The sequence below is a fragment of the Pholcus phalangioides genome, unplaced genomic scaffold (genome assembly GCF_987345545.1).
Source record: "Pholcus phalangioides strain wild (caught in Gottingen) unplaced genomic scaffold, Ppha-v1.0 ptg000011l_1, whole genome shotgun sequence".
NCBI lineage: Eukaryota > Metazoa > Arthropoda > Arachnida > Araneae > Pholcidae > Pholcus > Pholcus phalangioides.
Genome location: NW_028301604.1, coordinates 9923053 through 9949691, shown reverse-complemented (window position 1 = coordinate 9949691; position 26639 = coordinate 9923053). Strand labels below are relative to the sequence as shown.

At 31.9% G+C, this 26639-nt stretch overlaps 1 protein-coding gene across 2 annotated transcripts in view; it reads right to left on the bottom strand.

Annotated features, from left to right (window-relative positions):
- LOC149080027 (uncharacterized) overlaps positions 1 to 26639 on the bottom strand; it is a 193098-nt gene that overhangs the window by 69789 nt on the left and 96670 nt on the right. The window contains exon 5 of one of the 2 annotated variants that reach the window (XM_089238968.1): positions 15014 to 15082. The exons of the other annotated variant lie outside the window; for it this stretch is intronic. Within the exon in view, the coding sequence (XP_089095094.1) occupies positions 15014 to 15082 (69 nt within the window). The remainder of the gene's footprint in view (positions 1 to 15013; positions 15083 to 26639) is intronic. 2 annotated transcript variants of the gene reach the window in all.

Here is a 26639-nt window from a genome sequence, read left to right as displayed (position 1 = left end):
CAACTATAACAAACGCAGTATTGGTAACTATAATATCATGATGCGATAAAAACATATCGCATTCATTTTACGCATCTATTTGCCAAATGTTCAAAAACAAATACAGAAATAGATTAAAAAAAAGGGCCATCCACTGGGAACAATTCAATAAAGCTAAACAATTTCTATATGTACTGGAATTTTTTTGCTTGAACTTGGCGATTTGTAGAAAATCAGTTATTTTACGGTCTGTCATCGATTTTTCGATTTTGAAGCCAATTTAATGAAACATTACTGCTGCTTTTACCTTGGAAACATGAAAAAAATTCCTGCATGTTTCGTTAATTTTTTTTTTACTTCATGTGCATTATCCTTTTATTTTTTTTAAATTTTCTTTTTCTCACTGAACAAACAGTAAATTACAATTTATACAGTTAAGTGAAGCTATGAATGCTGTATAACTGACTCTGTGTTGTCTAATTCAACTGTTTTGTGTTTAATAAAGACTATGTGTTAATTGAATTTTCATTTCAAATTTAACCCTATATGATTCAGTGTATATTTGAATACATGGCAAATGCATGTTATAAAAAAAATCCATCATACCAATTTATTTTCCCAATTTTTCTTGCCGTTTTAAAAAAAATAGCCTACATCTTTTAGTGTCAATTTCAATACAAAATACAGCTATATAAGTACAAGTCTTTTTTTATCTAGAAAGATTCGATTCTCCTTGTCCGTGTCATTTTTGAGAGCTGATGAAATTTTATGTATTAAAAGACTAATAAAATCACATCAAACTGAGGGAATCTGAAATAAAATTCCAATTAACAACTATTTAGTTTTGTTACACAAATATTTATCAGTTTTTAGAGTACATTAAAATAAAAGCCGGTTGTATATTTTAATTAACTTTTTTAACCTCGATTTACTTATTTAACCTTAATTTACTACTTTAGCTAATTAAAAATCCACTCCAATTAACTAAATTGCTGTGTCGATGTATTGTTTCAATTAAAAATATTCTAAAATATGCTAAAAGCACCCACATTTACATATTTTTGTAAAAATGAATCATCGAAGATTAACTAGTAGCGGCTAATAAAGGCAAAAAAAAAGTAATAGACTTTGACTTCTCGTATTAAACGAGTTCGACTGTAATGTGACATGACGAAACAATTCTCTATTCGCTTTTAACCGGCAAAATGAAAATAAAATTCGTCCGAGCTGTTAATACCAACAAAGAAAACAAATCTAGAATCCGGACGTGTTTTTTTGTGTCCAGTAACATTTATTTCCCCAGAAAAAAAAAATGTTTTCATTTAAGTATCGGTCAAGTATATCGTTTAATATTCTGTGACAAATGCACCTGGAAATTTTACTATTCGCGCTAACAAACCAGAAAAAATGGGAGATATTTTATTTATTAATTATATTCAGAAGGTAGCTGGAAGACCTTTCACCGCCACCAAGCCGTATTTCCCGGCTTCGAACCGGTCATCAGACAACGCGTGCGGTTTAGCCGTATAATTAAAAATAACAGATTCAGTATTTACGGAGGTGGAGAAGAGAAGTCTCTGAGTGTCAGGTGTAATTCATGATGTTGGTAATCCGATCTCTGAACTTGCCCTTACACTCTACCGCCATCTTTTTTTCTCTTATAATCCCTTCTCATTTCAACCCCCATTTACGATATATGGACACAACTTATGGGCCAGTTAGAAGAAATAAAAAATAATAATAGTAACAAAGAAGTATAAGTCACCAAATAGAAAATAAATATGTATACCGTATATAAGAAAGGCAAAAAAAGAAGAAGAAATTGACAAGGCCAGAGCCAAAAGCCGCCAGTTGATGAAATATGCTCAAGTTATGAGACGACACGCAATTCTTAGTTGTTTTTATTTATTATTAATATTAGTATTTTATTGAGTTTTTTATTCTTTACCTTTTTTTTTGTATGCGGAAAACTAGGAACTGAACCGAAATCCATCAATTACCTCAAGTGCGGGCAAATCAACGTGAAATCGTAGATCACGTTGGTGGTCAAGTACAACGTTGTAGGCCACAAACGGTCTCCACTATGTTAAATTACATCAAATTACAATTCGATACAGGAAATGATCTTATTTTCTGGTAATTTAAGAAAAAAAAACAATGTTAATTTAGTTTTTTTTTCAATTTTAAATTAAGAAATAATTGATTTAAAAGCTTATTTGTGTCGTTGCACACAAATAATTGATTAAAAAATAATATTTGAAACTTTATGAAAAATTCGAAATAACATTTATTCAAAACTATTGTTTTTATCATTATGATTAGTTTAGTTTTGTTTTAACTTCAATATAATATTTTTTTAAATTTTTTTTCTGAATTAAAAACGTGATTCTCATACTTATATTACTTATTTATTTTCATACTAATATTTATATATATTTATTTTTATTTATTTTGTTGTTAGAATGTTTTTAATCATTTCATAAAAAATAGATCCACCAAAAAACATGTTTTACAATTTTATTTTTAAAATATTTCATTATATCACACAAGTCATGGAAACGTTCATTATTTTCAGAAATTGTGATGTTTTAAATTTTTTTCTTGAACTCCAAATTTAAAAAGGTACTAATTGGAAAAATCGAATTTGAATTTAAAAATATCAAAATTATATTTCTGTTTGAAAATAATTTAATTTCAAACTTTTTTTTAAATTATGATTAGTTTATTTTTCATTCAACTTCTTTTGGATGTATTTTTTTAAATTGTAAATACAGTATTTAAATTTTTTTAATAACTTTAATTAAAAACATACTACATTTCAGTACATACTACATTCAGATTTTTCAGTATTTCATAAAAAGTTTTATCAATCAAAAAACATTTAAATTATACATTTTTAATATACCTCTTTATTGCACACACGTCCAGAAAGCGTTCATTGTTTTCAAACAATGTGATATTTTAAATTTTTTCCTTGGATCACAGAAAATGAAATTAATTTTAAAAAATCAAAAAATTCGAATAAAAAGTATCAAAATTAGATTCCTGATCGAAATTAATTTAATTTTAAACAATTGTTTATGATCAGTTGATATTTTTATTTCAACTTCTTTTTGAATTAAATACATTTTCAAACTACAAACACATTATTTTAAATTTTCTTTGATTATCTGGATTTTAAAAACGTAATTCTCAGATTAACCTTGCTATTAGAATTATTTTTAGTGTTTCAATATAACACTAAATAGTTCAATAGTGATATATTATCAATCAAGAGATATTACTAAAACATTACTTACATTATTAAAAATTTCAAAAGATTTCTATATGAAAATGTAGTATATCAAATCAAGAGTTAATATTTGTAAAATATAGTATCTTTTTTGTATTGTTATAATTATTGTGAAATTACAATATTTTATAGTTATAATTGTTGTGAAATTATAGTATTTTATTGCTATAATTATTGTGCAATTATAGAATTTTGTTGTTATAATTATTGAAAAATTTTAGTATTTCATTGTAACAATTATTGAAAATTTCAGTATTTTTCATAATAATTATTGTAAAATTCGAATATCTGTTTACCGAAATAAAAATTCTAAAATTAGAGTAGCTTTAATGTTATTTTGAAATTTTTGAATTCTATTGTAACAATTATTTTAAAATTGTAATATTTTATGTAATAATTGTTATAAAATTGTAGTATTTTAATGTAATAATTATTGTCAAATTGTAGCATTATAATGCAATAAGTGTTGTAAAATTAGAGTATATTTTCTGTTATAATTATTGAAAAGTTATAGTGTTTCGTTAAAACTTCTCAATAATATGAATTACACCTCGGTACGAAAGAAACCTTTGGGGGGGGGGGGATTTTTATAAAAACAAATTCCCCCACGTAATGAAAAGCTTACTTTATTACATAATTCTTTTATTGGTTTAAGTTCAAAAAAACTCCAACTATTTACACAATATTAAAAGTAAAAAAAAAGCCGTAAAAGAAAGAAATATGTGACAATACAGTTTATGAATGTGCCACCGAAATTTTTACTAGTTTTGTCCTGCAGGTAAGCGTATGTATGTACTGCAGCAACCCGTTTTAACCAAAACAATCACGTTTTTTCAAAAGCTACATAATAATAACAGTATAAATATTGTCCAAGTAAGAGTGTATACAGTGGTGTGGGAACGGAAACACGGTCCGAAAAACATTTCAGCTTCTCAAACTACGAGCGAAAGTCATGCTGAGTACGACATCTCGTAAATTTATCAAATTTGACAATTGGGAAAAATATCACGAAAATATATATTTAGAGGCCCTTCCTTTTTTAGGGGCCCCCTTTAAATAAAAAACGTGATCTAGAAAAAGCGTACTGTGAAGGTATTTCACTCACACGTCAAAAAAAACTAGACATTAAATAACAAACTCTGAAAAAACCCAGATTCGATTAAGGGGAGTTGCGATACCTTTAGCATGGTGAAAAACTATACTCTTATATAAATATCATTCAAAATACTATTTAACCATTGATTTATTTCAAAATTTTTACACATGTTCTTGATCGTATGTGCTATTCTATTCTGATATAAAGTTTCACATATATCTTGGGTACTTAACTTTTTGTAAATTTTCAAAAAGATGCATTAAAAACAGCTTGTCACCATGATAAAATACCATGACATCGATGTAATTGAATAAAAATTGATTCAAAATAAAGGAAACTGTTCAGTTCATGAAATGAAAGAAAAGGCTGAGGAAAAAGCACTTTAACTTAAAATTGATTTCATTGACAATTTTTGAACTTAAACTTGAAATTGATCTCGTTGATTCAATCTTATTTAAAATTAAATTTTAAAATTTAAATTTGAAATATTTCAAAATTTTTAAACTTAATTTTAAATAAGATTGAGAGTCAATGAAATCTTAACTTTTTGCTTCATTTCATGAAATGAACAGTTTCCTTTATTTTGAATCAATTTCTATTCAATTACATCGATGTCATGGCATTTTATCATGGTGACAAGCTGTTTTTAATGCATTTATTTCAGAATTTACAAAAAGTTAGGTATCCAAGATATGTAAAACTTTATATCGGAATAGAATAGCACCTACAATCAAGAACAGGTGTAAAAAAATTGAAATAAATCAATGGTTAAATAGTATTTTCAATAACGTTTCTATTAGAGCATAGTTTTTGACCATGTTAAAGGTATCAACGACCCATAAGAAGAAAAACTTTTTTAAAACATTGATAAATTAAATTAATTAACGGAAAAAACTACTAAAACAACATTTTTTTATGAATTCGTGGTTTCAAATTACAAGACGAGATAATTAGTTTAAAAAATGAAGGTATAAAAAATTTTAAGTACATGGATAATTATAACACGATAAATTTCCGAGAGCAAAAAAATTTATTTTTTAAGACATTAAATTGGGAGGGAGAATGATATAATTATTTTTTTAATTAAGATTAAAAAACTGATTTATTAGGAATATCTTGTTATGGGAGTGGTTCAAACACCCGTTGGGAAAGTTTATGAATAAATAACTGACTGAAATAAGAATTAATGGAAACTTTTAAATTAATTAACGAACTTTGATGGGAAAACTTATAATCAAAAGCATTTAATGATCGCAATCATCATCTTTCCATTTATTTACAACCTTGAAGCGATTCAACATTTTTGTAATTTCATCCCAGAAATTATTATTTTTTTAATATAATTACGGTGATTGTGATTTTGTTTTTTAAAGAAAAATTATTTTCGTGTTAGATTTTGAAAAACATATTTTTTATGCATTTTTTGTAATGCGTATGAAATTACTATGATTAAAATTTTGAGATATTTGTTGGTCGGACATTTTTAAACGTTTTACATGTGTTACGTTAAATGTGACAAAGCGGTATATGAATGAATTATCATGTATATCATAGTTTCCATAAGTGATAATTTTTCTAGTGCTTATTAAATTTACCAACGACACTTGGGTTTTATGCATAATCGCCAGTAAAAGTGATAAATTTAGGGGAAACTTATCAAACTTACCAAAATTCTCGGCGATTACACATAATAACCGGAGGTATCACATTTACCGTAACATATATACGTGTATTATACAAAAAAAGATATTTTTTGCGAAAAATAATAATTTATGTTATAACTAGTGAAGAAAATAGCTTTTCATCTAAATTATTGCATCGGACTTTAAAAATATTAGATGGTGAGAGATTCTTCAAGTTCCATATATTATTACTATTTTTGTTTTCTTTTAAGCTCCCCTCCAATCTTTTAGACGTCATGCAGCATGATATATAAGCACTGAGAACATGGGAAGCATGAAATACTATTCTTTGCGTTCTTTTCCGTGACATCTATATCACTACACCAACCAGAAAATATAATACTTCCTTAAAGATATTTTCTCTAACACGCATTCTTGAAATTCACTACATAAAACACAAACTTACGTTCTATGAATTTCAACGTAAAAGTAATTAATATAATTACAAAAAATTTTAGTTTAAATTTTCTATTTTTAAATATTTAAATTTGATTCATTTTTTGGGAAAACATTCACACCTCGACATTTCAAAATACAATTTACATTTACAATTCCTTCATTTTTTTTAAATTTATGCAGACATATATTATTTGTAGATCACGCATTTGTATAAATTTTCATGTTAATTTTCACTATATGTTGAGAAACCGGATATTAACATTGCATCGTGCGTATGTGAAACATTCAGCATCATTCTTTTTATTACTTCTTTTTTTTACGAGAAAATTTGCATTAGAAAATATTTATCGAACTTTTTTAAATAATAATAGAGTTATATGAACTCGTATCAGTGAATTTATTGATTAAAGCGTGAAAATTTTACAAGTTTTAACGTTCGATAATTTTGTCTTTTTCTATTATACCATACCATTACAGGTTTATAATAAAAATAATGCGCGTATATAAAAAATTTTCCAAGATAAATGAGTTGATTTTAAAGGTGTGATGTGTTTGTTATTCACTCGAAACAATGGGATGTGCTTGAATTGCAATAAATAATTGCTTTTGTTTCTCATGTATAAAAGAGAATATGTGCATCTTGTTACATTGAGAGGCCATAAATATTCTTTATTACTAATTTTAATTGATGATTTTACACATAAGATAGGCTTATGATGTGTTTCAGTGTATTTATTTTTTTACTTTTATGGCAAAAAAAAAATAACGTTTCTTAACTTTTTAAGAAACGTTAACCTTTTGAAATAATACCAATGTTCTACATATATAGGAAACAACATCAGTGTTCTGTGGAACTCTAGAAATAATTACGTTACTTCTAGAGTTCTAAGTTGTCTACGTTTTCTATAACATTACTTTAATTATTTGCTCTGCTATTCATTACTATGACTAGTTTCATTACTAGGACTAGTTTCACTACTATTCATTACTATGACTAGTTTCATTACTAGGACTAGTTTCACTACTATTCATTACTATGACTAGTTTCATTACTAGGACTAGTTTCACTACTATTCATTACTATGACTAGTTTCATTACTAGGACTAGTTTCACTACTATTCATTACTGTAACAATTTTTACTGCTAATTATTGCTATGAATATTTCCTCTGCTATTCATTACTGTATGTGACTAGTTTAATTGCTGTTCATTACTATGGCAATTTTCACTGCTAATCATCACTATGGCTATTTTCTATATTCCACTGCTAATAATTACTAGTAACATTTCAAATATTTCAACTGCTAATCATTACTATGAATATTTCTACTGCTGTTCATTACTGTAACCTTTTTTTGTTCCACTGTGCATTACTGAAACTTTATTCTTTGCTATTCATTACTGTGTTCTTATAGTTCAATTGCTATTCACTACTCTGTGTGACTAGTTAGTTCAATTGCTATTCACTACTCTGTGTGACTAGTTAGTTCAATTGCTATTCACTACTCTGTGTGACTAGTTAGTTCAATAGCTATTCATTATTATGATTATTTTCACTGCTAATCGTTACTATGAATATTTCCACTGCTAATCGTTACTATGAATATTTCCACTGCTAATCGCTACTATGAATATTTCCACTGCTAATCGCTACTAAGAATATTTCCATTGCTAACCGTTGGTAGTAATATTCCAACAGCTAATTATTACTAGCAATATTCCAACAGCTAATTATTACTAGCAATATTTCAACTGTTAATCATTACTATTAATATTTTCCACTGCTATTCATTACTGCGTGTGACTAGTTCAATTGCTGTTCACTACTATGACTATTTTCACTGCTAATCATCACATGATTATTTTCACTGCATGAAGTAATGATGATGTATTGGGGAACGCTTGGGTTCCACGTTATCCCAGTTGAGAAACGCTGGACTAATGAGAGTCCCGAGTACAATATAACATTTCTCGTCTAAGCTTAGTTTGATTGAAAGAGAACCGAGCGTATGCTTAGTACAATTAAAAAACAAAAATTTCGTGTGCTCAGTTTATACCTGATCTGTTATAGTACCAAATGACCAAAAACTTCAATTAACTATCGCCATATCAGCACCTGGACCTCGTTACTTACTGTCACGTTCAGAATCAAGAAATTCTGAAGGTGTATTAGTAATCAAATGACTCTCTCTCTCTCTCTCTCTCTTTAGTTTTTAACTCTCCTTCCTAGTTTGCTCTGATTGAATAGTTGTTAGCAAATGTGAGTGAGAGCCAGGCAAGGTCGTTGCCCTGCCCTTGCAGTCCTCATAGCAGCAACCCTGTGCCTACCTGCCTGCATGCGTGTTACTTAGACTATAACCTCCACCTTGTTTCTTCTTGATTACCTTCACAAGATCTTGGAAGGAAAAGAAAAAATGTGCATTCCCGCACCACCTTTCACGGACGAGCCTGATAAATGGAGCTATTATTCCCGTTTCTGTGAGATTTGTTACAAATCGACAGCGCGAGAACCTATCTATCTATCGCTCTACTCCATTCAAGTTTAGGCGTTTTTTTTTTTTGTTATTTAGTTTTGTTTTGAGAGTCGTTTGGACCGGTTCGGAGCCTTCACATTTGTTGTCTCGCTTGGCAGCATGTCGGGTGGACGGGAATTTTTTGCTCCGAATCACGGGAAAGCTTTATCTTGAATATGTATGTATACTCGGGTTTGCATGCAAATTCCCCTCTAACTTCCTCACAGCTGCTGTTTTAGAGGAATAAATAACCCTGAGCTCGAAAAACCCCGCAGACACTACTTCATCATATATCAGCTTTTTTGAAAGCGCATTGAACTAGATGATTCTAATACGATCGAGACTAGCATTCACTACCGAATAATCCTACCGACAGCGTTTCCGTGCCTCAATCCAATATAATAAAGTAGAGAAAAAGAACAAGAGCTAAAGCGTTGTGCTGTTCTGCTGAAAGAAACTATAATGAATGACAGTAACGTAAGTCTAAAAAAATAACCATAAAAATAAGAGTTTTATGACGTGAAATATGGAAGAAAACGAATCACAAAAAACATTATCGTCACTATCATTATTATATCAAAGGCATACATCATCCTGAATCCTGACCACGTGATATTTATAGGATTAACGATCGTAACTTGGTTTAAATAATAATAATTTTAATGTCGAAAGGAAATAAACATTATTAAAAAAAAAATGATGTTATAAATTCCTGTTATAAACACATCAATGACAAATAACTTAAAATTGTCTCAAAAAGATTGTGATACTCATTCGTTCTTCGATTGAAATCGCAACTATGTTGTACATAAACTACAGTAGAACCTCTCTAATCCGAACTTCTCGAGACCTAGGTGATTCCGGATTATGGATCCAGTTTTGTGTATCTTCTAAATTTTAATATTTAAAGCAGTAATGAGCCTCTTGCAGCATTTTTATTCATATTTTCCTTTAAAAGCAAATTAATAAAGCAATCTATATGCATGTAATAATAGATAACCATAATTACTGTGTTACCTAACGTTACTAGTATAAAAAGATTCCTTCATTTATTCTTTAAACGTATTTTGTATAATCAAGGATCCGAAAAAACTGTTTTTTTTTCTGAAGATCGTAATAAGTGGTTTTTTCTGATTTTGTATTCTTTACATAACATTCATACTGATTCCCCCCGTTCTAACTTATTCAAAAGTTCAACTTTCTCACATACACTTGAAGCGTTATGCTGCCTTTAGTATTTTGTACCTGCCACATCACTTGACGTTTTCGGCATGTTTGAAAATTTACTTAATCACAAAAAATAATAAAGCGCTGGGCAAGTTAAAACATTAAAGGTTACTGTACAGTTCAGAGAAATTAAATGAAGAGTGAAAAAATAGTTATTTTCGACCTAAGCTGAGATTTCTGACTAATCACATTCATTGAAATACGCAGATGTGATCATTGTTTCCACTTTCCCAGTAGCCCGAAAACCACAGTAGACACCTACAACACATCGGGAACATGTGGTGCAAAAAATAAATAAAATGACTGAAGTGCTAGAAAAAAGCAGATACGGAAGTTGGGTAAAGAAAAAACATCCACATCCCGGTTGATAAAAAATAATTCTCAACAGACGTGTCAAAGAGGTTCTACTGCAGTTGGAAAATTTAAATTTAATGTGTAAAATTTGCGATTTAAAATTTACCGCGAGAGAAAAAACTAGAGAATAAAATGTGTAAAAATATAGAACGAAAAAGAAACACAAAGTTGGCAAATTTAACGTGATTGAAATGGGCTGGTTTCGTTCCCACGCTAATTTCCATTTGCCAGCCTTGTTATTTTGAAGTGTGTGCATTAACAAAGGTCTGCTGTGCAATCATAGGTGAGGTATAAAATTTAACGCTTCGCAATTCCGTTAATGTGGAAATAGGTATCAAGGTTTACGGTTGGGAATTTCACAAGTTTTCATCTAGAGAACATCGTTCTACTGTCTTTTTCTGAGAAAAAACTAAAGAAAATATGTGAAATCAGTTCATAATATGACCCGAAAATGTGCACCACATCTCGGAAACCCTCTTACAGGATATTGTGGATGTAAATAAATGTCATCAGTCCATGCGAATCATTAAAAACAAAGGGTCACACTTACGGGTATCATTCAATGGTGAAGTCCGCCGTCGTCATTCGCTCGTCATTTCCTGACATGGCGTAAAATATACTTACTGATAATGAGGATCCAACGCATTGATTAGCGAAGAACTGATCAAAAAATAAAGCAATGGTCAGTGTAATGCTTCACACGATAAAGAAATATTTTACGAATCCTTTGCTACCGCAGCAATAAATGGAAAAAAATCAACAAAAGGGCGGACGCTACCGACACAGGGAGAGCTTATTGCACATTACTTCAGCACTAATGGATTTTGCCATTAAAGGAGGCGTTCCAAGAGAAGGCAGTTAGTACCAGCAAGTGAAGAAGTCTACAATTTTGCCTCCGACCAATCACGTTACCAACATTAAAAAACAACTCACTTGCATCGTAACGTTCCACGGCTATTAACCCTACGACAGCTACGTCAATACACAAAAATCGAAATAAATCACCCATTGCTGCTATTTTTCTGAGCGATAACGTCGATGTTTTTATATTATAAATTTTGAACTTATTTTTCTAATTTCAAATATAAATTTCATCCGCAATTGACTACGTTTACATAACATATTTAGAATAAAAATGACAAGAAACATTACTATACAGGGTAATTACTTGATTCTCCTTGCCCTGGTGAACCGTTTATCCTGTAAGCTTACTTCCAAATGGAAAAGTTATCCAAAAATAACGTGTAAAACTCAGATACGTTATTTATGTTGCAAAGGGTTGAATAGTTATTAAAATTTAAAAAATCAACTTTTTTTACATGGACACCCTGTTCTCAAAATCCCAAATGGAAAGTTATTGTCCTGTCTCTCTTAAGACCAGCAAAGAGAATTCCACGTTTCTAAGTTCAATATTCACTGAGATATTTCAATTCAAATATCGGAAAAAAGTTGGGAAAGAACTGCTGCCCGTTAGTTTCTGCTGTTCTTTCCCAATTTTTCTCCAGTTTTTAAATTCAAATATCTCAGTGAATATTGCATTTAGAAACATCAATTTTTTTTGTTGGCCTCAGAGGAGACAGTACAACAACTTTTAAGTTGGTTTTTGAGGACAGGGTGTCCGTATAAAAAATTAACTTTTGTATAATAATAACTATACAACCCCCTTGAAATATGAATGACATTCTACACGTCATTTGGATACTTTTTCTAATTGGAAGTATGCCTCTAGGATCAACGGTTCACCAGTAAAATGTGGCAAGAGGAACTAAGTAAGCACCCTGTACAAGTTAACGTTACTTATTGGTGATAAGAAGCCGGTGTGAAATGTCAAAAATCTCCCTAAAACATCGTGACATTTCTAATCATTACCAACATTGCTGAAACCATACTTCATAGCAAAGAAATTGTAACGTCGAAATCTCTCAAGAAAAATGAATAATAATAAAAAAAAGAAAAGTAAAAATGATCAGGCTGGACAATTACCCGAATGAGAAGAGAGAGGCCGTGGATGGTACTCGTAGTAGAAAGGGCCACCTGACAGGTTATAAAGTGAGATAGAAACGTTTACCTGAGATATATCGTAGGATTTTGACACATGACAACGCACATGGAAACGGAAAACTTGCCCGTTACTCAACAGTCTTATCACGGAAGTACAGCTATCAGTAACAACGTAAGCTCCTTAAGTTTTCCTAGCCGTCGATCAAAGATTTAGAGGCAGCAAAGAAAACATTTCAACCACCATTCTTCACTCGCCCTTACGATCTCGTAAGGCCTATTTATTTATTTATTTAATATTTTTATTTCACGCAATCTTGTAATGCTCGTCTTATATGCTTCGACCCATGGCTCCGTGATCCTTTCTCTCTCTCTCTCGCTCCATGTTAGGAATTTGATTTCCTGGTGCATTTGGAACCAAGGTCTCTGAGATCAACTCGACAAGTTTTATGTTGTAACACATTACTCTCTCTTTCCGCGATAAACCGAAAACGTGTTTGTCAGTCAGATTCTGAGCTTATCATACCGCGCTATCTATACAAATCGTTTATGACAGTGAGGAGAACGCGTTTACCTACTACGGTAAGATTGAATTTTGAAGGTATCTTTTGGCAGAACGCATAGGAAAGAGGAGAGGGTTATCTACTGAACGCACCCTCGTGTCATCTGCATACAACTTTGAAAAGACTTGACAGCTTCACGTGTCACGGTTTGTACTCGCATCCGCATAACCGGAACGTGGTTCTCAGCTGGTTTAAAATTTAATTCAATCAGCAGCTCTACTCGAAATTTAAAGGGAAGTTCCGTAAAATTTGAACTGATAAAAATGAAAGTGTAGTGGTAGAATAAATGATAGAGGGCCATGTGAAAAATAGCGATTATAAATAAAAGTAATTGTCCGAATATTTCGAAATTTTTATTAGAGATGACGAATACAATGAGAAATTACATCCTCAAAAATCATTTGAAAATTCGAAATATTTTTGCTTTCAGTGAAAAGATTTTTTTCTCTTATCATTACGGTGCAAATGGAAAAAAACTATAAGGCCACTCGCATTTTCTTGTGTCACTTACCTAATTTGCATATCGTTTTGGTTAGGCATCATTGCTGGGAGCCTCTCGAACAATTCGACGCGGTTGTTTTCCGCGAAGCTCAATTCATAAAGATGGGACGGGGCAAGAGGCTTTCTCTTATAGAAAAAGGTAAGACCATTCTTTTAAAAAGTGTAGATTAATGTCTCGAGAAATTGGATAGAATATTAATACATCTAAGACACTCCTTGATAATTTCCTGAAGAACAACAAATTTTATTCTGGGTATAAAAGGAGGGTCAGGCCGTTTTCTTCAGCAGATTGGCAGAGGAGAAGTTCAATAATTCGAGGTGCGAACAAAAAAATTACTTCAGAAAAAATTTCGAACGTTTTAAAATTCTCTTGTTTGTGTGGATCAGTACAAATGTCCACAATAGAAGGTTAGGAAGCCATATACCATGTCTTTGAAAAAAGGCTTCTCCTGACCACCCTTTACGAGCACAGACAGTGCTGAGATTGGAGTTCACTAAAACTATTTCATTTCAGGGGAATGAATGGGCAGTAAAATGTCATTTTTTCAGATTGTAACTCATATATAGAGTGTATGAAATTTTGAACGTTTATCGCCTTTGAATTATTTTTGAGTCCCCCAGAAATGATGCCTAGGTAAAAGGATAAGCAAATTTGGTAAGTGACACGAGAAAATAGTAATTGGAAAATAATAAAAATGGAAATAGTTTTTTTCCCATTTGCATCGTAATAAGAGAAAAAAAATACTAAAAAGTATCGCGAATTTTTGAATGATTTTTAAAGATATCCTTTCACATTGTGTTCGTCATCTCTGATAAGCATTTTGAAAAATTTTGACTGTTACTTTTTTTTTGTAATCGCCATTTTTTCCCTGGCCCTATCAATTCTTCCACCATTGTATTAACAGTTTCACTTCAATCAAAATCAGACGTAGGCCGGGATTACACTATAAAATTATAAGATCTTTTCCAAAACTTGAAAAAAACAATGAATAAGATTATTGATTACATTCGCTCGAATGTAACCGATGCACTCGTTGGTTCCATTTTTCAAGTTCTATAAAAGTACTTTAATAAAACTTACAGTGTAATCCTAGCCGTATTAAATATTATTAGATAAAAATATAGTTGCCATAATAATATAATAATGTAAAAAGCTATCTATTACTAGGTATATGTCGCAGGCAACGTAACATCAACATGCAGAATTTAAGGATTAGTAGGTTATTTGAACATCTACATGCTTGTGAAAGAAAATGACGAGTAAATATTATAGTTTAAAAAACTATAATAAAATAATAACTCACTACATAATAACACACGGAAAATAGAAGCTATTGAAGTTGTAATGATTATTTTTAAGGATGGGAAAAGGGTTATTGGATGACGAAGCTGTGCAGCAGATACTAACCATACTTACCTATGAACGTGAAGAAGCTAGTTAAATCAGTATAGAAGTTTGATGCTTCACATGGGTGTACTGAAAAAAGAAGAGCAGCATAATTACGTCTAATAGTTCATTTAAATTTAAAAAAACTGTATTACTGATTATTATGACCTTTGAAGGAAATAGTTATTCACAGTCTCCCCCGCCTCCACACACATGCATACTGTGCTTTACAAAGAAGTTTCTCATCAGTGTGAAATTGGGGGCATCGGCAATGGAATATCATTTATTTGCTAGATGTATGCTAGGCATTACAAGGAGAGACAGAAAACGAATCACTCGGATAAGGAACCACAAAAAGGTATATGATATCATGGAAAGAATTAAACATCTAAAATGGAAATGGGCTGGACATATTGCAAGAAGACAGAACAACAGATGGACCACAAGTATTCTAGATTGGTACCCCCGTGGTGTTAAACGTCCGAGAAGGCGTCCCCACGCAAGATGGATTGACGAAATCAGGAAAGTGGCAGGAATCAACTGAATGGCTAAAGCATCAGACAGAGCAAAATGGAAAAATTTAGAGAAGACCTTCATTCAGCAGTGGATTAAAAATGGTTGTTGTTGTTGATGATATATTTTTTTATCCGCTTTGCACCTGAGCCAAAACTGACTATTAAAAAATTTTTTTGATTGATTTGTGTTTATTGTATGTCGCCCCCTCGTGCCAGAAGCACGAATGTCGTTAGAAAAAAAAAAACGTGGGAATGGCGTTTGAATGTTTACTCTACCCATGTTACTTTATGGAAGTTATTTTCCTAAATGTATAGTAATACATGTTAAATAGGGATACACATTAGCTTTTCGAACAAAACTTAGATAGCAAAATAAGCACTCATAAAAAGAAAGAATTTACACATCCGTACCTCTGACATAAGGAGGACAATGTCAAAATGTCATTTTAATTTTTTTAAATTAATCAATTACTTAATTTGGGTCAATGTCTTTACTAAGATCATTTGAGTTAAGTACAGATGTGTACCTCAGGTCTTGAAGTGGAAAAGAATCATTAAAACTATTTAAACCCATTAAAAATGAGGCACACACATGTGTACCGAAGAGAGTATGGAGACTAATAAAATATGACTGATTTATTTTATTTATTTGTGTTTGCTTCGATTCATAGTAACCTTAACAAGTTCGACGAGGACTAGGACTCTTAACATTTTTAGGCCCCTTTGTTACTTTTCTATAAACAGCAACTTTTAGCGGTGAAATAATGAGTGGAATAACCGTTACTGAAGTAAGAAATATAAAGAATCAAAAATTTCGGAATGAATAAATATGTTTATTGAGCTGGAGAACCCGATTTGACTCTAAGCTCTGGACGCAAGAGTTGAAACTCCACTGGTTCCAACCAATCTAAAAAAGATCTCATAAGCTTGCTTACTTTTGACGTATCTGGAAAAATGTACATACTTAAAGTAATTATAAAAAAAAGGTTCCAACAATTTTGTGAATTAATTTAAAACTAAATTAGGCACCTAAATTTTTACGGAGTAAAACAGGTGGTGCTAGTTGTTTATGTGATTATTTTAATGGATTCGTGTTATTTGTAACTGTGATGTGCGGAATTGAAATGACTAGATGTTGAAAAATTGGTCTCAGTAATAACTGTTCTTATGTTAATTTATAACTGTTAATTCAAGTGTAAATATTGAGTCATCTCTTCTACAGTCCTTAGTGGTTGTTAAGTGTCCTTCTTCAAAGAAAATTTATATCAAGCACTTGATGCCGCAATATGATTCCAGTAGTAGGGACACGATTATGAAAATCACGTCGAGAAAAAGTTTATGTACATATAGTAAATATTTCACATTTATTAGTTGTCGCAGACTCGATTTTTTCAATAATCAGATATGGAACCTTATTTGGTGGATCAGGCTCCACATATTATATACTTTCGCCACTATGCAATATAAACTTATTACAGTTGCACTTGAGTATTCAAGGGTCTGAGTAATTCCATCGTTATAACTCAGACAAGGGTTACTGGTATGGGATATACGGTCAAACTTGCTTAATTCAAAGTTGAAAATCACTGGAAAAAGTTCGAATTATCCAATTAATTTATCCCGAATCAGTAAAATGACTAAAAATTGCAACTTAATCATCAACATTGAGGTAGGATGATAATTACCTAGTATTAAAATGTTATTATCACGCAACCGTTGTAATAATATAATTATAATAATTGATCTAAGCTGCTACATTATTCCACTGTTCTGGAATCAGCATCACTGCAGAATTTCTTCATCATCCTCAAAGCATGATTTACGGAAACGATTCATAATCATCCGTTGTGAAACTGTTTCTCGAATTTTGCTTATCATTCTTATTGCTATCAAGGAAATATACTTTCACTAACGTATTACAATCTGAACTTTCCGATACTTTCCATAGTCTTAATGACGACAAAAAGATTCAGATTTTCAATGTAACACCTTAATCGATAGGTTGAAAAGCATAATCGGTATTAAGTGGTACACAGTCTCGATGCACTCCACTGAACAATGTTAAAATGGGCATTGAAATATTAAAAAAAGAAAAAAAAAAGAGTAGAGTAAAACAGAATTTTTTCAAACTTTTATTAGTCTTCAAAAATTTCTTGTTTAACAACTTGATTCAGAAAATCAGTCTGACGTCTTGTAGAATTTTTCCATACTAAATTTTCTTGCACAAAAATCATGATTTTTTTCCTGCAACTTCGAATTACCCAAAAAATTTGAAAAAAAATTCGAATTAAATAAGAATTTTTAACATATTAAATAGAAAACTCAAGGGGAGTTCGTAAAAGTTCGAATTATCCAAAATTCAAGTTAACCAAGTTCTTCTGTACATGTGAACTTGACCAATTCGAATTTTAGTAATTCCCCTTGAGTTTTCTATTCAATTTAATGTTGAAATCACTGTTTAATTCAATTTTTCTTAATGTTTTGGATAATTTGAAGTTTGATTCAGATATTTTATTTGCAAAATGTCTCTTTTCACAGAATTCCTGGCTGAATTTTAGTCATATTTTTCTTTATTCCGCGATTTACTGGACTTCTCCAGAATATAAAATGTAGCCTACACTGAGACATTACGAAAACGAATCTGAGAAAGTAACAGAGGTCCCTATTCCAACACTTTAGAAGCTACGAACATGTTATAAAAAAATAATGTTTTGAAGCTCGAAAATCGCATTCTCTAAATCAACTTAAAGATTTTGTACGATGTTTACGAGTATCTAAAACAGAAATGAAAATTACAATTTTGCCAAATGAAATAGTTTTCGGGACCGTTTACGTTTTATTCAAATTTTTATAGTAAGTGATTTTTGTGTGTAAGCATCGTTATCCTATATTGATGAATTGGATAATCCAAATTCTGGATGATTCGAACTCTTTTGCTGTCCCATTGAGCTTCGAATTAACCAATTTCGACTGCATATTATATAAGACCGTTACCTTGTATGGTTGAAATTATAATTCTCTGGGGGAAAGTGTTTTTAGTGTCAGTAGATTTCAGTTGGTTTTACGTTTAGCACTTAGGCATAAAGCGGTGTTGTAAAAATCGACACTAGAAACCTTCAGGGTCCCAGGAATGAATTAATCTATGTTACATTGATTCCTATAGGAAAAATTATTTCGGTTTGCGAACAATTCGGTTTACGAACGGACTTCAGGAACGAATTAAGTTCGTAAACCGAGGGTTGACTGTAATAAGAAACCCGTCTCAAACGAAACTTTAAAAAAAAAATTAAATACGAACAGAAGGAGGAGGGAAGAAGAAACTGATTTATATGAGCAAAGAAACTACAAGAAAAAAAAAAAAGCAACGCAGGAAAAAGATGACCGATTCCCACACTGGCTACTTCGGTATTCGCTGCATCATGTGCTCCGACCTTCAAGCGCGGCCAGTCAGCGAAAACAAGCCCCCTGATCCTGCGCTCTGACCCCAACTCAACATGGGGCCAAGGCTCCAAGAGCTACAGCAACAGGAAGAAAAATAAACCGAAGAGGCGAGAAATGAATATACAGTATATGAAAAAAAAAAAAGAACCCATAATAATAATAAAATAAAATAAATAAACAATAACAATGAAAATAAAATTAAAAAATAGAAAAAAAAAAGAACAGAGTTATACGGACGAGTATTTAGTCCAGTGCAGGTTCAGCCCTCGCCCGAGGGCCTGTAAAAAGGGTTGCCGGAACTTATAAAGAAGCCCACCTACCACTTTGCTTCTGCTGGGCCGCAACACGAGAAGTTATTCCAACGACATCAACAGATGCTGCTGCTGCTGTTGCATCCTTTGGTGGTGGTTAGGACCAAGATCCAGTTCTTTCTGCTCCAAATCATTATTTGCTTTTTTGTTTATTTTTTACTTAACATTTTTCCCCTCCCTTTAAAAAAATACTTGGCTTTTGTGTTTATTTCTGAGGTCGGAGCACTTGTTATTATTATCATGATCGCAATATCGCGTAGAGAGACGCTATCGCAGCTCTTGTTTGTTTTTATATGCTGTATATGTATAAAAAAAATGCTAAACTGCTAAAGAATTTTTTTTTGCTTTAATGATGAGTGTTGTTCTTTTCCTGGTTCTACTGCGAATTAATGTCATGATAAAAAATAACAGACGTAAAATAATAAAAACCTCTTTTATGTTCAGATGCGTACATACAACAAGTAAACTGGGACATACCACCTTGGCTTCACTCGTCTAATACAAAACAACGAATGGAATCACAATCACAAATATTTTCTCGTTGGTATTTTTGAACAATAGTTGATTAAAAAAAATTAATGAATTATGTGACTCATGGATATTTAATAATGTTTTATTGCCCTGTCTCGTAAATTTTCCCGCCGTAAAAAAAACTATAACGGATGAATCGATATGGACTTTTTCGAAGAGATGGATTTTATGGAGTTTAAATATACGATTCAAAGGAGTTTTTTACCTATACAGTGCGTTCAATTTGAAATTGTACCACACTACGCACATCGACGAATATTTAACTGAATTAATTTTTTAATGGTAAATCGATTTAGCAGTATAAACAAGTTACCTGACTTACGGTCACGTGAGGAGCATATTTTCGAATGGTAACATTTCCACAATTACTAAATTTACAGAAGTGAAAACCTTTTTACTCCGGAATGGACTGACTTACAAAATTTGGAAATAGCCCAACAAGTAGCATGCGGAGGTGGTATAAAAATGTTTGAACATTACGTGTCTTGATCAACATTCAAGGGTGTTATCTACATTTTTGGAAATGTTCCACTTTGAATGAAAATTAGTGTCAATGTTATTTTTTGATTAATATTGGAGTTGATTAAGTCCCAAAAATTGGAAATTTCTACGCCACCCATTGATTCCGGAAGGTTTAACCTAGCCAAGGAAGGTATACCCTTGCTTCTCTCTTGTGAGTAACATAAGAAACACGATCATTCTACAGTGGAACCTCCCATAACGCACACTCCCGTTAGCGAACACCTCCACTAACGGACACTTTCTTGAATTACATCGACGGGACTCTGTATTTTCAATCCATTGATGGACATTCCTCGTTAGCGGACAAAATTTTCCGTCCCATGGGTGTCCTTATCGAGAGGTTCTGTAGAATGCGACTATAAAAGAGCGCTTCTGAAAAATGTGCCGTTTTGAAAAAAATGCCTTAACGCCAATAGGGGGGGGGCAACAACTTCGTTATGTCTCCTTTTGAATGAAAAATACCGAAGTAAACAATAAAGTGGATATGTTCCCCCTTTCAGTAGAAACAACGACCAACTTTACATTGGGATTTCGACAAAAAATACTCCTGTTTAAATCCCTGTTGAATAATCCGACAGAACTCATCCAAAAGATTCAGAAACCGTTGGAAAGTGCATTTTGAAAAACAGTGTAATGTTCTCTTTTGAAAATAAGCTCCTTACGTGTTTTTCACAGGTATATGTCTGTACTTAATATATGGAGCTCTGAAAACTCGCATTCTTTTGTCATCACTATATCTAACAAAAAAAAGAGCATTTTAGGCTATGCGAACAAATTCCACCATAGCAATACGGTACTCTTCGCAAAATCATCTTTAAAGGAATCTCCAGATCTTGTCAGATCTTACTTTTTGTGGGGAAAACTTAAAACAGGCTATACGTGTATAAAAACAACTCTAAAATTTTCTCTCTAAAACAAATCACCGGCACTATTTACGTTTTTTTACAAACACCTACGATGAGGTGAAGATGACAATCACCATTGCCGACAAGAGTATTGACACCAGAATGCTTCACCAGGTAAAAACAAGTGTGAAAATGCATTGAAACGTTGAGACATATTTCTACAACTTATCGTTGTCAATGCAAGGTAAAAAGGAAAGTCCGTAGGCCACCTTTAAGTGTTGAGCCGTTAATCCTATAGACCTCAGATACGTCATTCATAATACAAGGGGTTGTATAGTTATTAAAATACAAAACTAAATTTAAACGGACACCCTGTCCTCAAAAGTCCAACTAGAAAGTTGTTGCCTTATATCTCCTGAGTCCATCAAAAAACTACGTCTGTAAGTACAATATTCACTGAGATATTTTAATTAAAAAATTTAGAAAGAAGACTATAAACGAGGGAAAGAAGCATTGTCCGTTAGTTTTTGCTGTTCTTTCTAAACTTTAATCCAATTTTTGAATTCAAATATCTAAGCGAATATTGCTCTTACAAACGTGGAATTTTTTTTGTTAGCCTCAGAAGAGACCGGGCAACAACTTTCTAATTGGGTTTGTGAAGACAAGGTGTCCGTACAAAAATTTATTTTTTATATTTTATTGACTGTACAACCCTATGCAATATGAATGACGTACCTGAAGTCAACAAGTTATTTGGATAATTTTTCTAATTGGAAGTGTGCCTTTAGACTCAACGATTTGAAAGTAAAATGTGGCCTAGGCACTTTGCTTACTACTCTGTATATTCATTCCACACGTATGACTATCAATACTTACTCTCATGATGCTTTTCTGGTGGGTACAATTTCAAATTGAAAGCACTGCATTTTTCGGTAGACCAATTATGTGTACTTACAGCATATATTTAATAATGTGATGTTGTGATGTGTGTCGTCGCTGATGCAATTCGTATGATTTACCCAGTTGTATAACTTACCTTGCGTTTAAGAAGGATGCTCCTTAATACTGGTCTAAAAATAAAGCTCTTGAAATGAAAAAGGTATAATTAATGCTAAAGTTGAGAGATAAAATTAAAAAACACTGGGGCTATTTCGTTACTTACAAGTTCTCGTTACCTGTAGTATTTACAATGGTAGACACATTATTTTGATTTGGCCAAAGAGAGAGAAAAATAGATAGATACTGCATCACAATATATCACCTTCAGGTATCAGAAAAATGTGATATACTCAGAAAATTTTTAGTTTTCTTTTCGATTTTAAGAGATATGTCGAATATAATATTTGTAGAAACCTTAAATATGTGAAAATATATGCCACATTTGAATTTTAAATTAAGAATTTTCAGGGTTGATGTTACCCGTGTGTAAGGTACGGAAATGATTATACCTTTAATAACTCGTTGAAAATGAATGGATCAGAGTGCTGAATTATGATCCCACATGATACGATCCCTGATTATAAATTTATGCGAAGGTCATACAGCGAAAGTTGGAAGTGGAAAGTATTTTCTTGAAGATGGATTTATGATTCGACTGCTCAAACACATTTATGACTCAGAAGCAGTTTTACGAAGAGCCTTCTTCCTTGACCTTGCCGTTTAATAGCTGGTCAACTTCCCCAACTACTATCGCATTACTTGTCACCGATCATGATGCGACGAAAGGAAAAAAGAAACAGACGTAGTTATTGAATAATAAGAAAGAATAAGGTATAAATAATTAGTTTTTGACATTTTATTAGACATAATTGTATTTGTGGCTTTGGTGAAGGAAAATTCGCTGTAATACGCTGCAAAAAAATCGGAAAAAGAAACACTTTCACTCGTTAAAGTGAGTTATGTAAAAGTTGATGAAAAACATCGACTATATGATGATGATAACAATAAATAATACGATTCATATCTAGAAACACGAACGGATGTTTCATGAAGGGTCTCTAAAAAGAATAGAAATTCTATGGTTGATTTTAAGATTAAAGTAAAATATGAAAAACTATCAGAAAACAGAGTAGAATTTAGCCGAGATAGTTTCAATGACGTGAAATGGTACGGTAACGTGGAGAAACAAAAAACAAGTTATAATTTTATACAACCACCAATAAAAAAATGTTCGTTATAGTGGAGTTTGAGTCTCTTCTTATTAAACCGGAAGAAATTCACTTTTGAAACGTGATAATTTTAGCAAAAAATGGAGAAAATCCAGAATTTCAATCACCGAAAACTCAATGAATTTTTATTCAAATGTTAGGGAAAAATTCTTTTCGGTATAATAAAGAGAAGCACAAAATTTATCGAGTGACATTTTCCTGATCAGAGACATATAAAAACTTTAATTTTCACATCTCCCCCAATTTTTATTTTACTGCAGTTAAACTCTCGTAGCTGAATTTCCATAGTTTTGCTGATATTTTTTTATATTGTGTTTCAGTTTTGGAACCAACCATAGGATTTTTATTCTTTTCGAATACGCATCGTGAAACAGAAGATATATTCAATAGCGTTGAAATAACGTCACGTGTTAGTTTCTTTTTATTGTCAAAAGTCGTTAATCGGTAAATTAAACAGATCACGAAACTATCTGTTGATTTTTCAGATGCTGAACATTATCATTGGGGGTTAATCCTTTTTTAGTTGCTTTATGTAGTTGCTGTCAAGAGCAACATGGTTTTCTTGTATTTTTCAAGTAAATGTATTTTATATTTTGAGCTCGTTTCACCATTGATGCTTCTAAGAAACTCCTAAACATTCGATTTATACTTGTGAGATGCTCATGAAGTTCTGTAATTACCAGAATGGGTCAAAGGCATACGTGTCTCCTATTCCTTGACAAGCCAATCAAGAACGATTTTTAACCCTTGCATTTTGGAGGGAAATAACATGCGTAGAGGAGGCATTGCAGAGTGCATTCTTTACAAATGATAGAAAAGTATGTTGGCAAACAGTAAATGACATTTTAAACTATTCAAAAATCTATGTAAATCATATAAATACACCGCGTTCCCTGTTTTTTTTGTCATGTAATAGCATTTAGGGTACCTCATTTGCTTAATATAACCCCTCAAAAATTTTCTCCTCTAGATATTTCAATGCTTGCCAATTAAACGGTTAAAAGTTTCCATAATTAGAAAGTATTGAGCATATATAGAACCTTAGATTCTTATCTAATACACACAACGAAAATCTCTAGTAGAACAAGAGTTGGAGTTTTATCCGTCACAAACTACTGCATTCTGTAATATATTAGTCTATTTTTGTCGAAAACTCAAACATCAAGGAGAGATCGAGATATATATTAGTCATATATCTATTTACCTCTACGTAATCCGACTTTCGGAAGAATCTGGAAACTTTTTTCCTTCAACTTTAATATAAAAAATAAATAAAATAAAAGAATTTTTATCGTCGTCAAGTTTCAGTGAGAGATAAATAACCAAAGTTCACACACACGTACACACCGGTCCCCGTATTTTGATATAACCGCAAAAAAAGCCAACTCAGACGGAAACCTGATAGCTTCAAGCTGACGATAGTGACATTAGCTGATAGTGAGCAAGAGGAGAGAGAGAGAGAGAAATCCATTTTAAAATTCAGAATGACTCCAAGGCAATGACTTCAAAAAAGTACGCAAAAAAAAATCACTTTAAAATAGAAATAAAAATTCAATATATGATGAAGGGAATGGAACGATATCTGTTTACCTCCCCCATCTATCCTTTGGTGGTTTATGCCTTTCTTTTGTTCCGGTGGGTGGGATGGCTAAAATACTTTTGCCAATATCTAGCTCATTCTGGTCCACCGACCGATTTCACTTTATGAAGTCTTTCTATCTCTGTCCTTTCCTATACCGATATCTTTGCCTGAAGCACGTCTTCCATCCATTGCTCTTTCACGGGTAAAAATACCGTAATGTTGTCGTATATAGGTACACATTCAGATTTATTCATCGAGATCTTTTTTTTTTAATGATTTCTTTTGAATTAGAACATTTGTACAGTTTACATTATATTCGTGTATATGCTTAATGTCACGCTATTTAATTATTTATTTATACCATATTGTTGGCTGGGGAGGCCTATACAAGAGAATGCGTTTGAATGTCATACGTACAGGGTGCATAGCTAAAAGTACGCGCCACAAATTGCAGTTGAAACGTTGATCCTAGATGCATACTTTGAATCAGAAAAAGTATTCAAATAACGTAAAGACCTCAGATACGTCATTCATATTGCAAGGAGTTGTTTAGTTATTAAAATAGAAAAATAACTTTTTGTACAGACAACCTGTGCTCAAAAACGCAATTAAAAAGTTGTTGCCCTGTTCATCTTGAATCTAATAAAAAAATTCCACGTTTTGTGGTGCAATATTCACTGAAATGGTTGAATTAAAAATTGTAGAAAAGTTCGGAAAAAACAGCATAAATGCGGGTAAAACGTGTTTTAGTTTATTTACCCTGTTTTTTCCAACTTTTCTCCGTGTTTTTGTAATTCAAATATCTCAGTGAATATTGCACTTGGAAAAGTGGATTTTTTTGTTGGCCTCAGGAAAGACAAGGCAACAACTTTCTAATTGGATTTTTAAGAACATGGTGTCCGTCCAAAATGTAATTTTTATATTTTAATAGTTATACAACCCTATGCAATATAATGACGTATCTGAGGTCCACGCGTTATTTGGATACTTTTTCTACTTGGAAGTAGCCTCTAAGATCATCGGTTCACCAGTAATTTGCGGTGCATGGTATTAGCTATGCACCTTGTATATTGTATAACAATGCATGAAAATTTAGTGATTGTGGGAGAATCGACAATAATGGAGGTGAGTTTGTTCAAAACAACTATGTGGTATGAGGAAAGAAATTGTATTTAAAGCAGTCAAGTAAAAACAAAAATATGGGTTTAGGTTCTTGGGGTCATTGGTCAAGTCTATTGGAGAAGCTGTTAATATACAGCTGTTGTTTGAAACATATTCAAAACTCTAACCCTATAAGCCTGCTGAAATGACCCTCGAGTCCCTTGAGGTAACAAAGTGTATGTTTTTTACGTTTACATGTTTGTATCTATGTATATGTTTGTGTCTGTACACATGTTTGTATTTTGTTATATAAAAAAAAGCGAAAATTAGCTTTTAAGCTTATCTTAGGTAAAATTTCAGAAATATCAAAGTTTAGATGACCATGGATAATCTTATAAAACATGGTTAATCGCGAAATAAATCGGATATTTTTTGAATTAGAACACTTGTACAGTTCAGAAATTAATTATATTTGTGTACGTTTGATGTCACGATATGGATTGTTAATTTTTTTTACAAGATGAAATCGGTTGTCATCTCAAACGTATGCATGAAAAGACGGTTAAATTCTCTGTTGGAATAATACGGGTGTTTCACGAAAAGTAGTCGATAGGAATAGAGCGATAGTTGA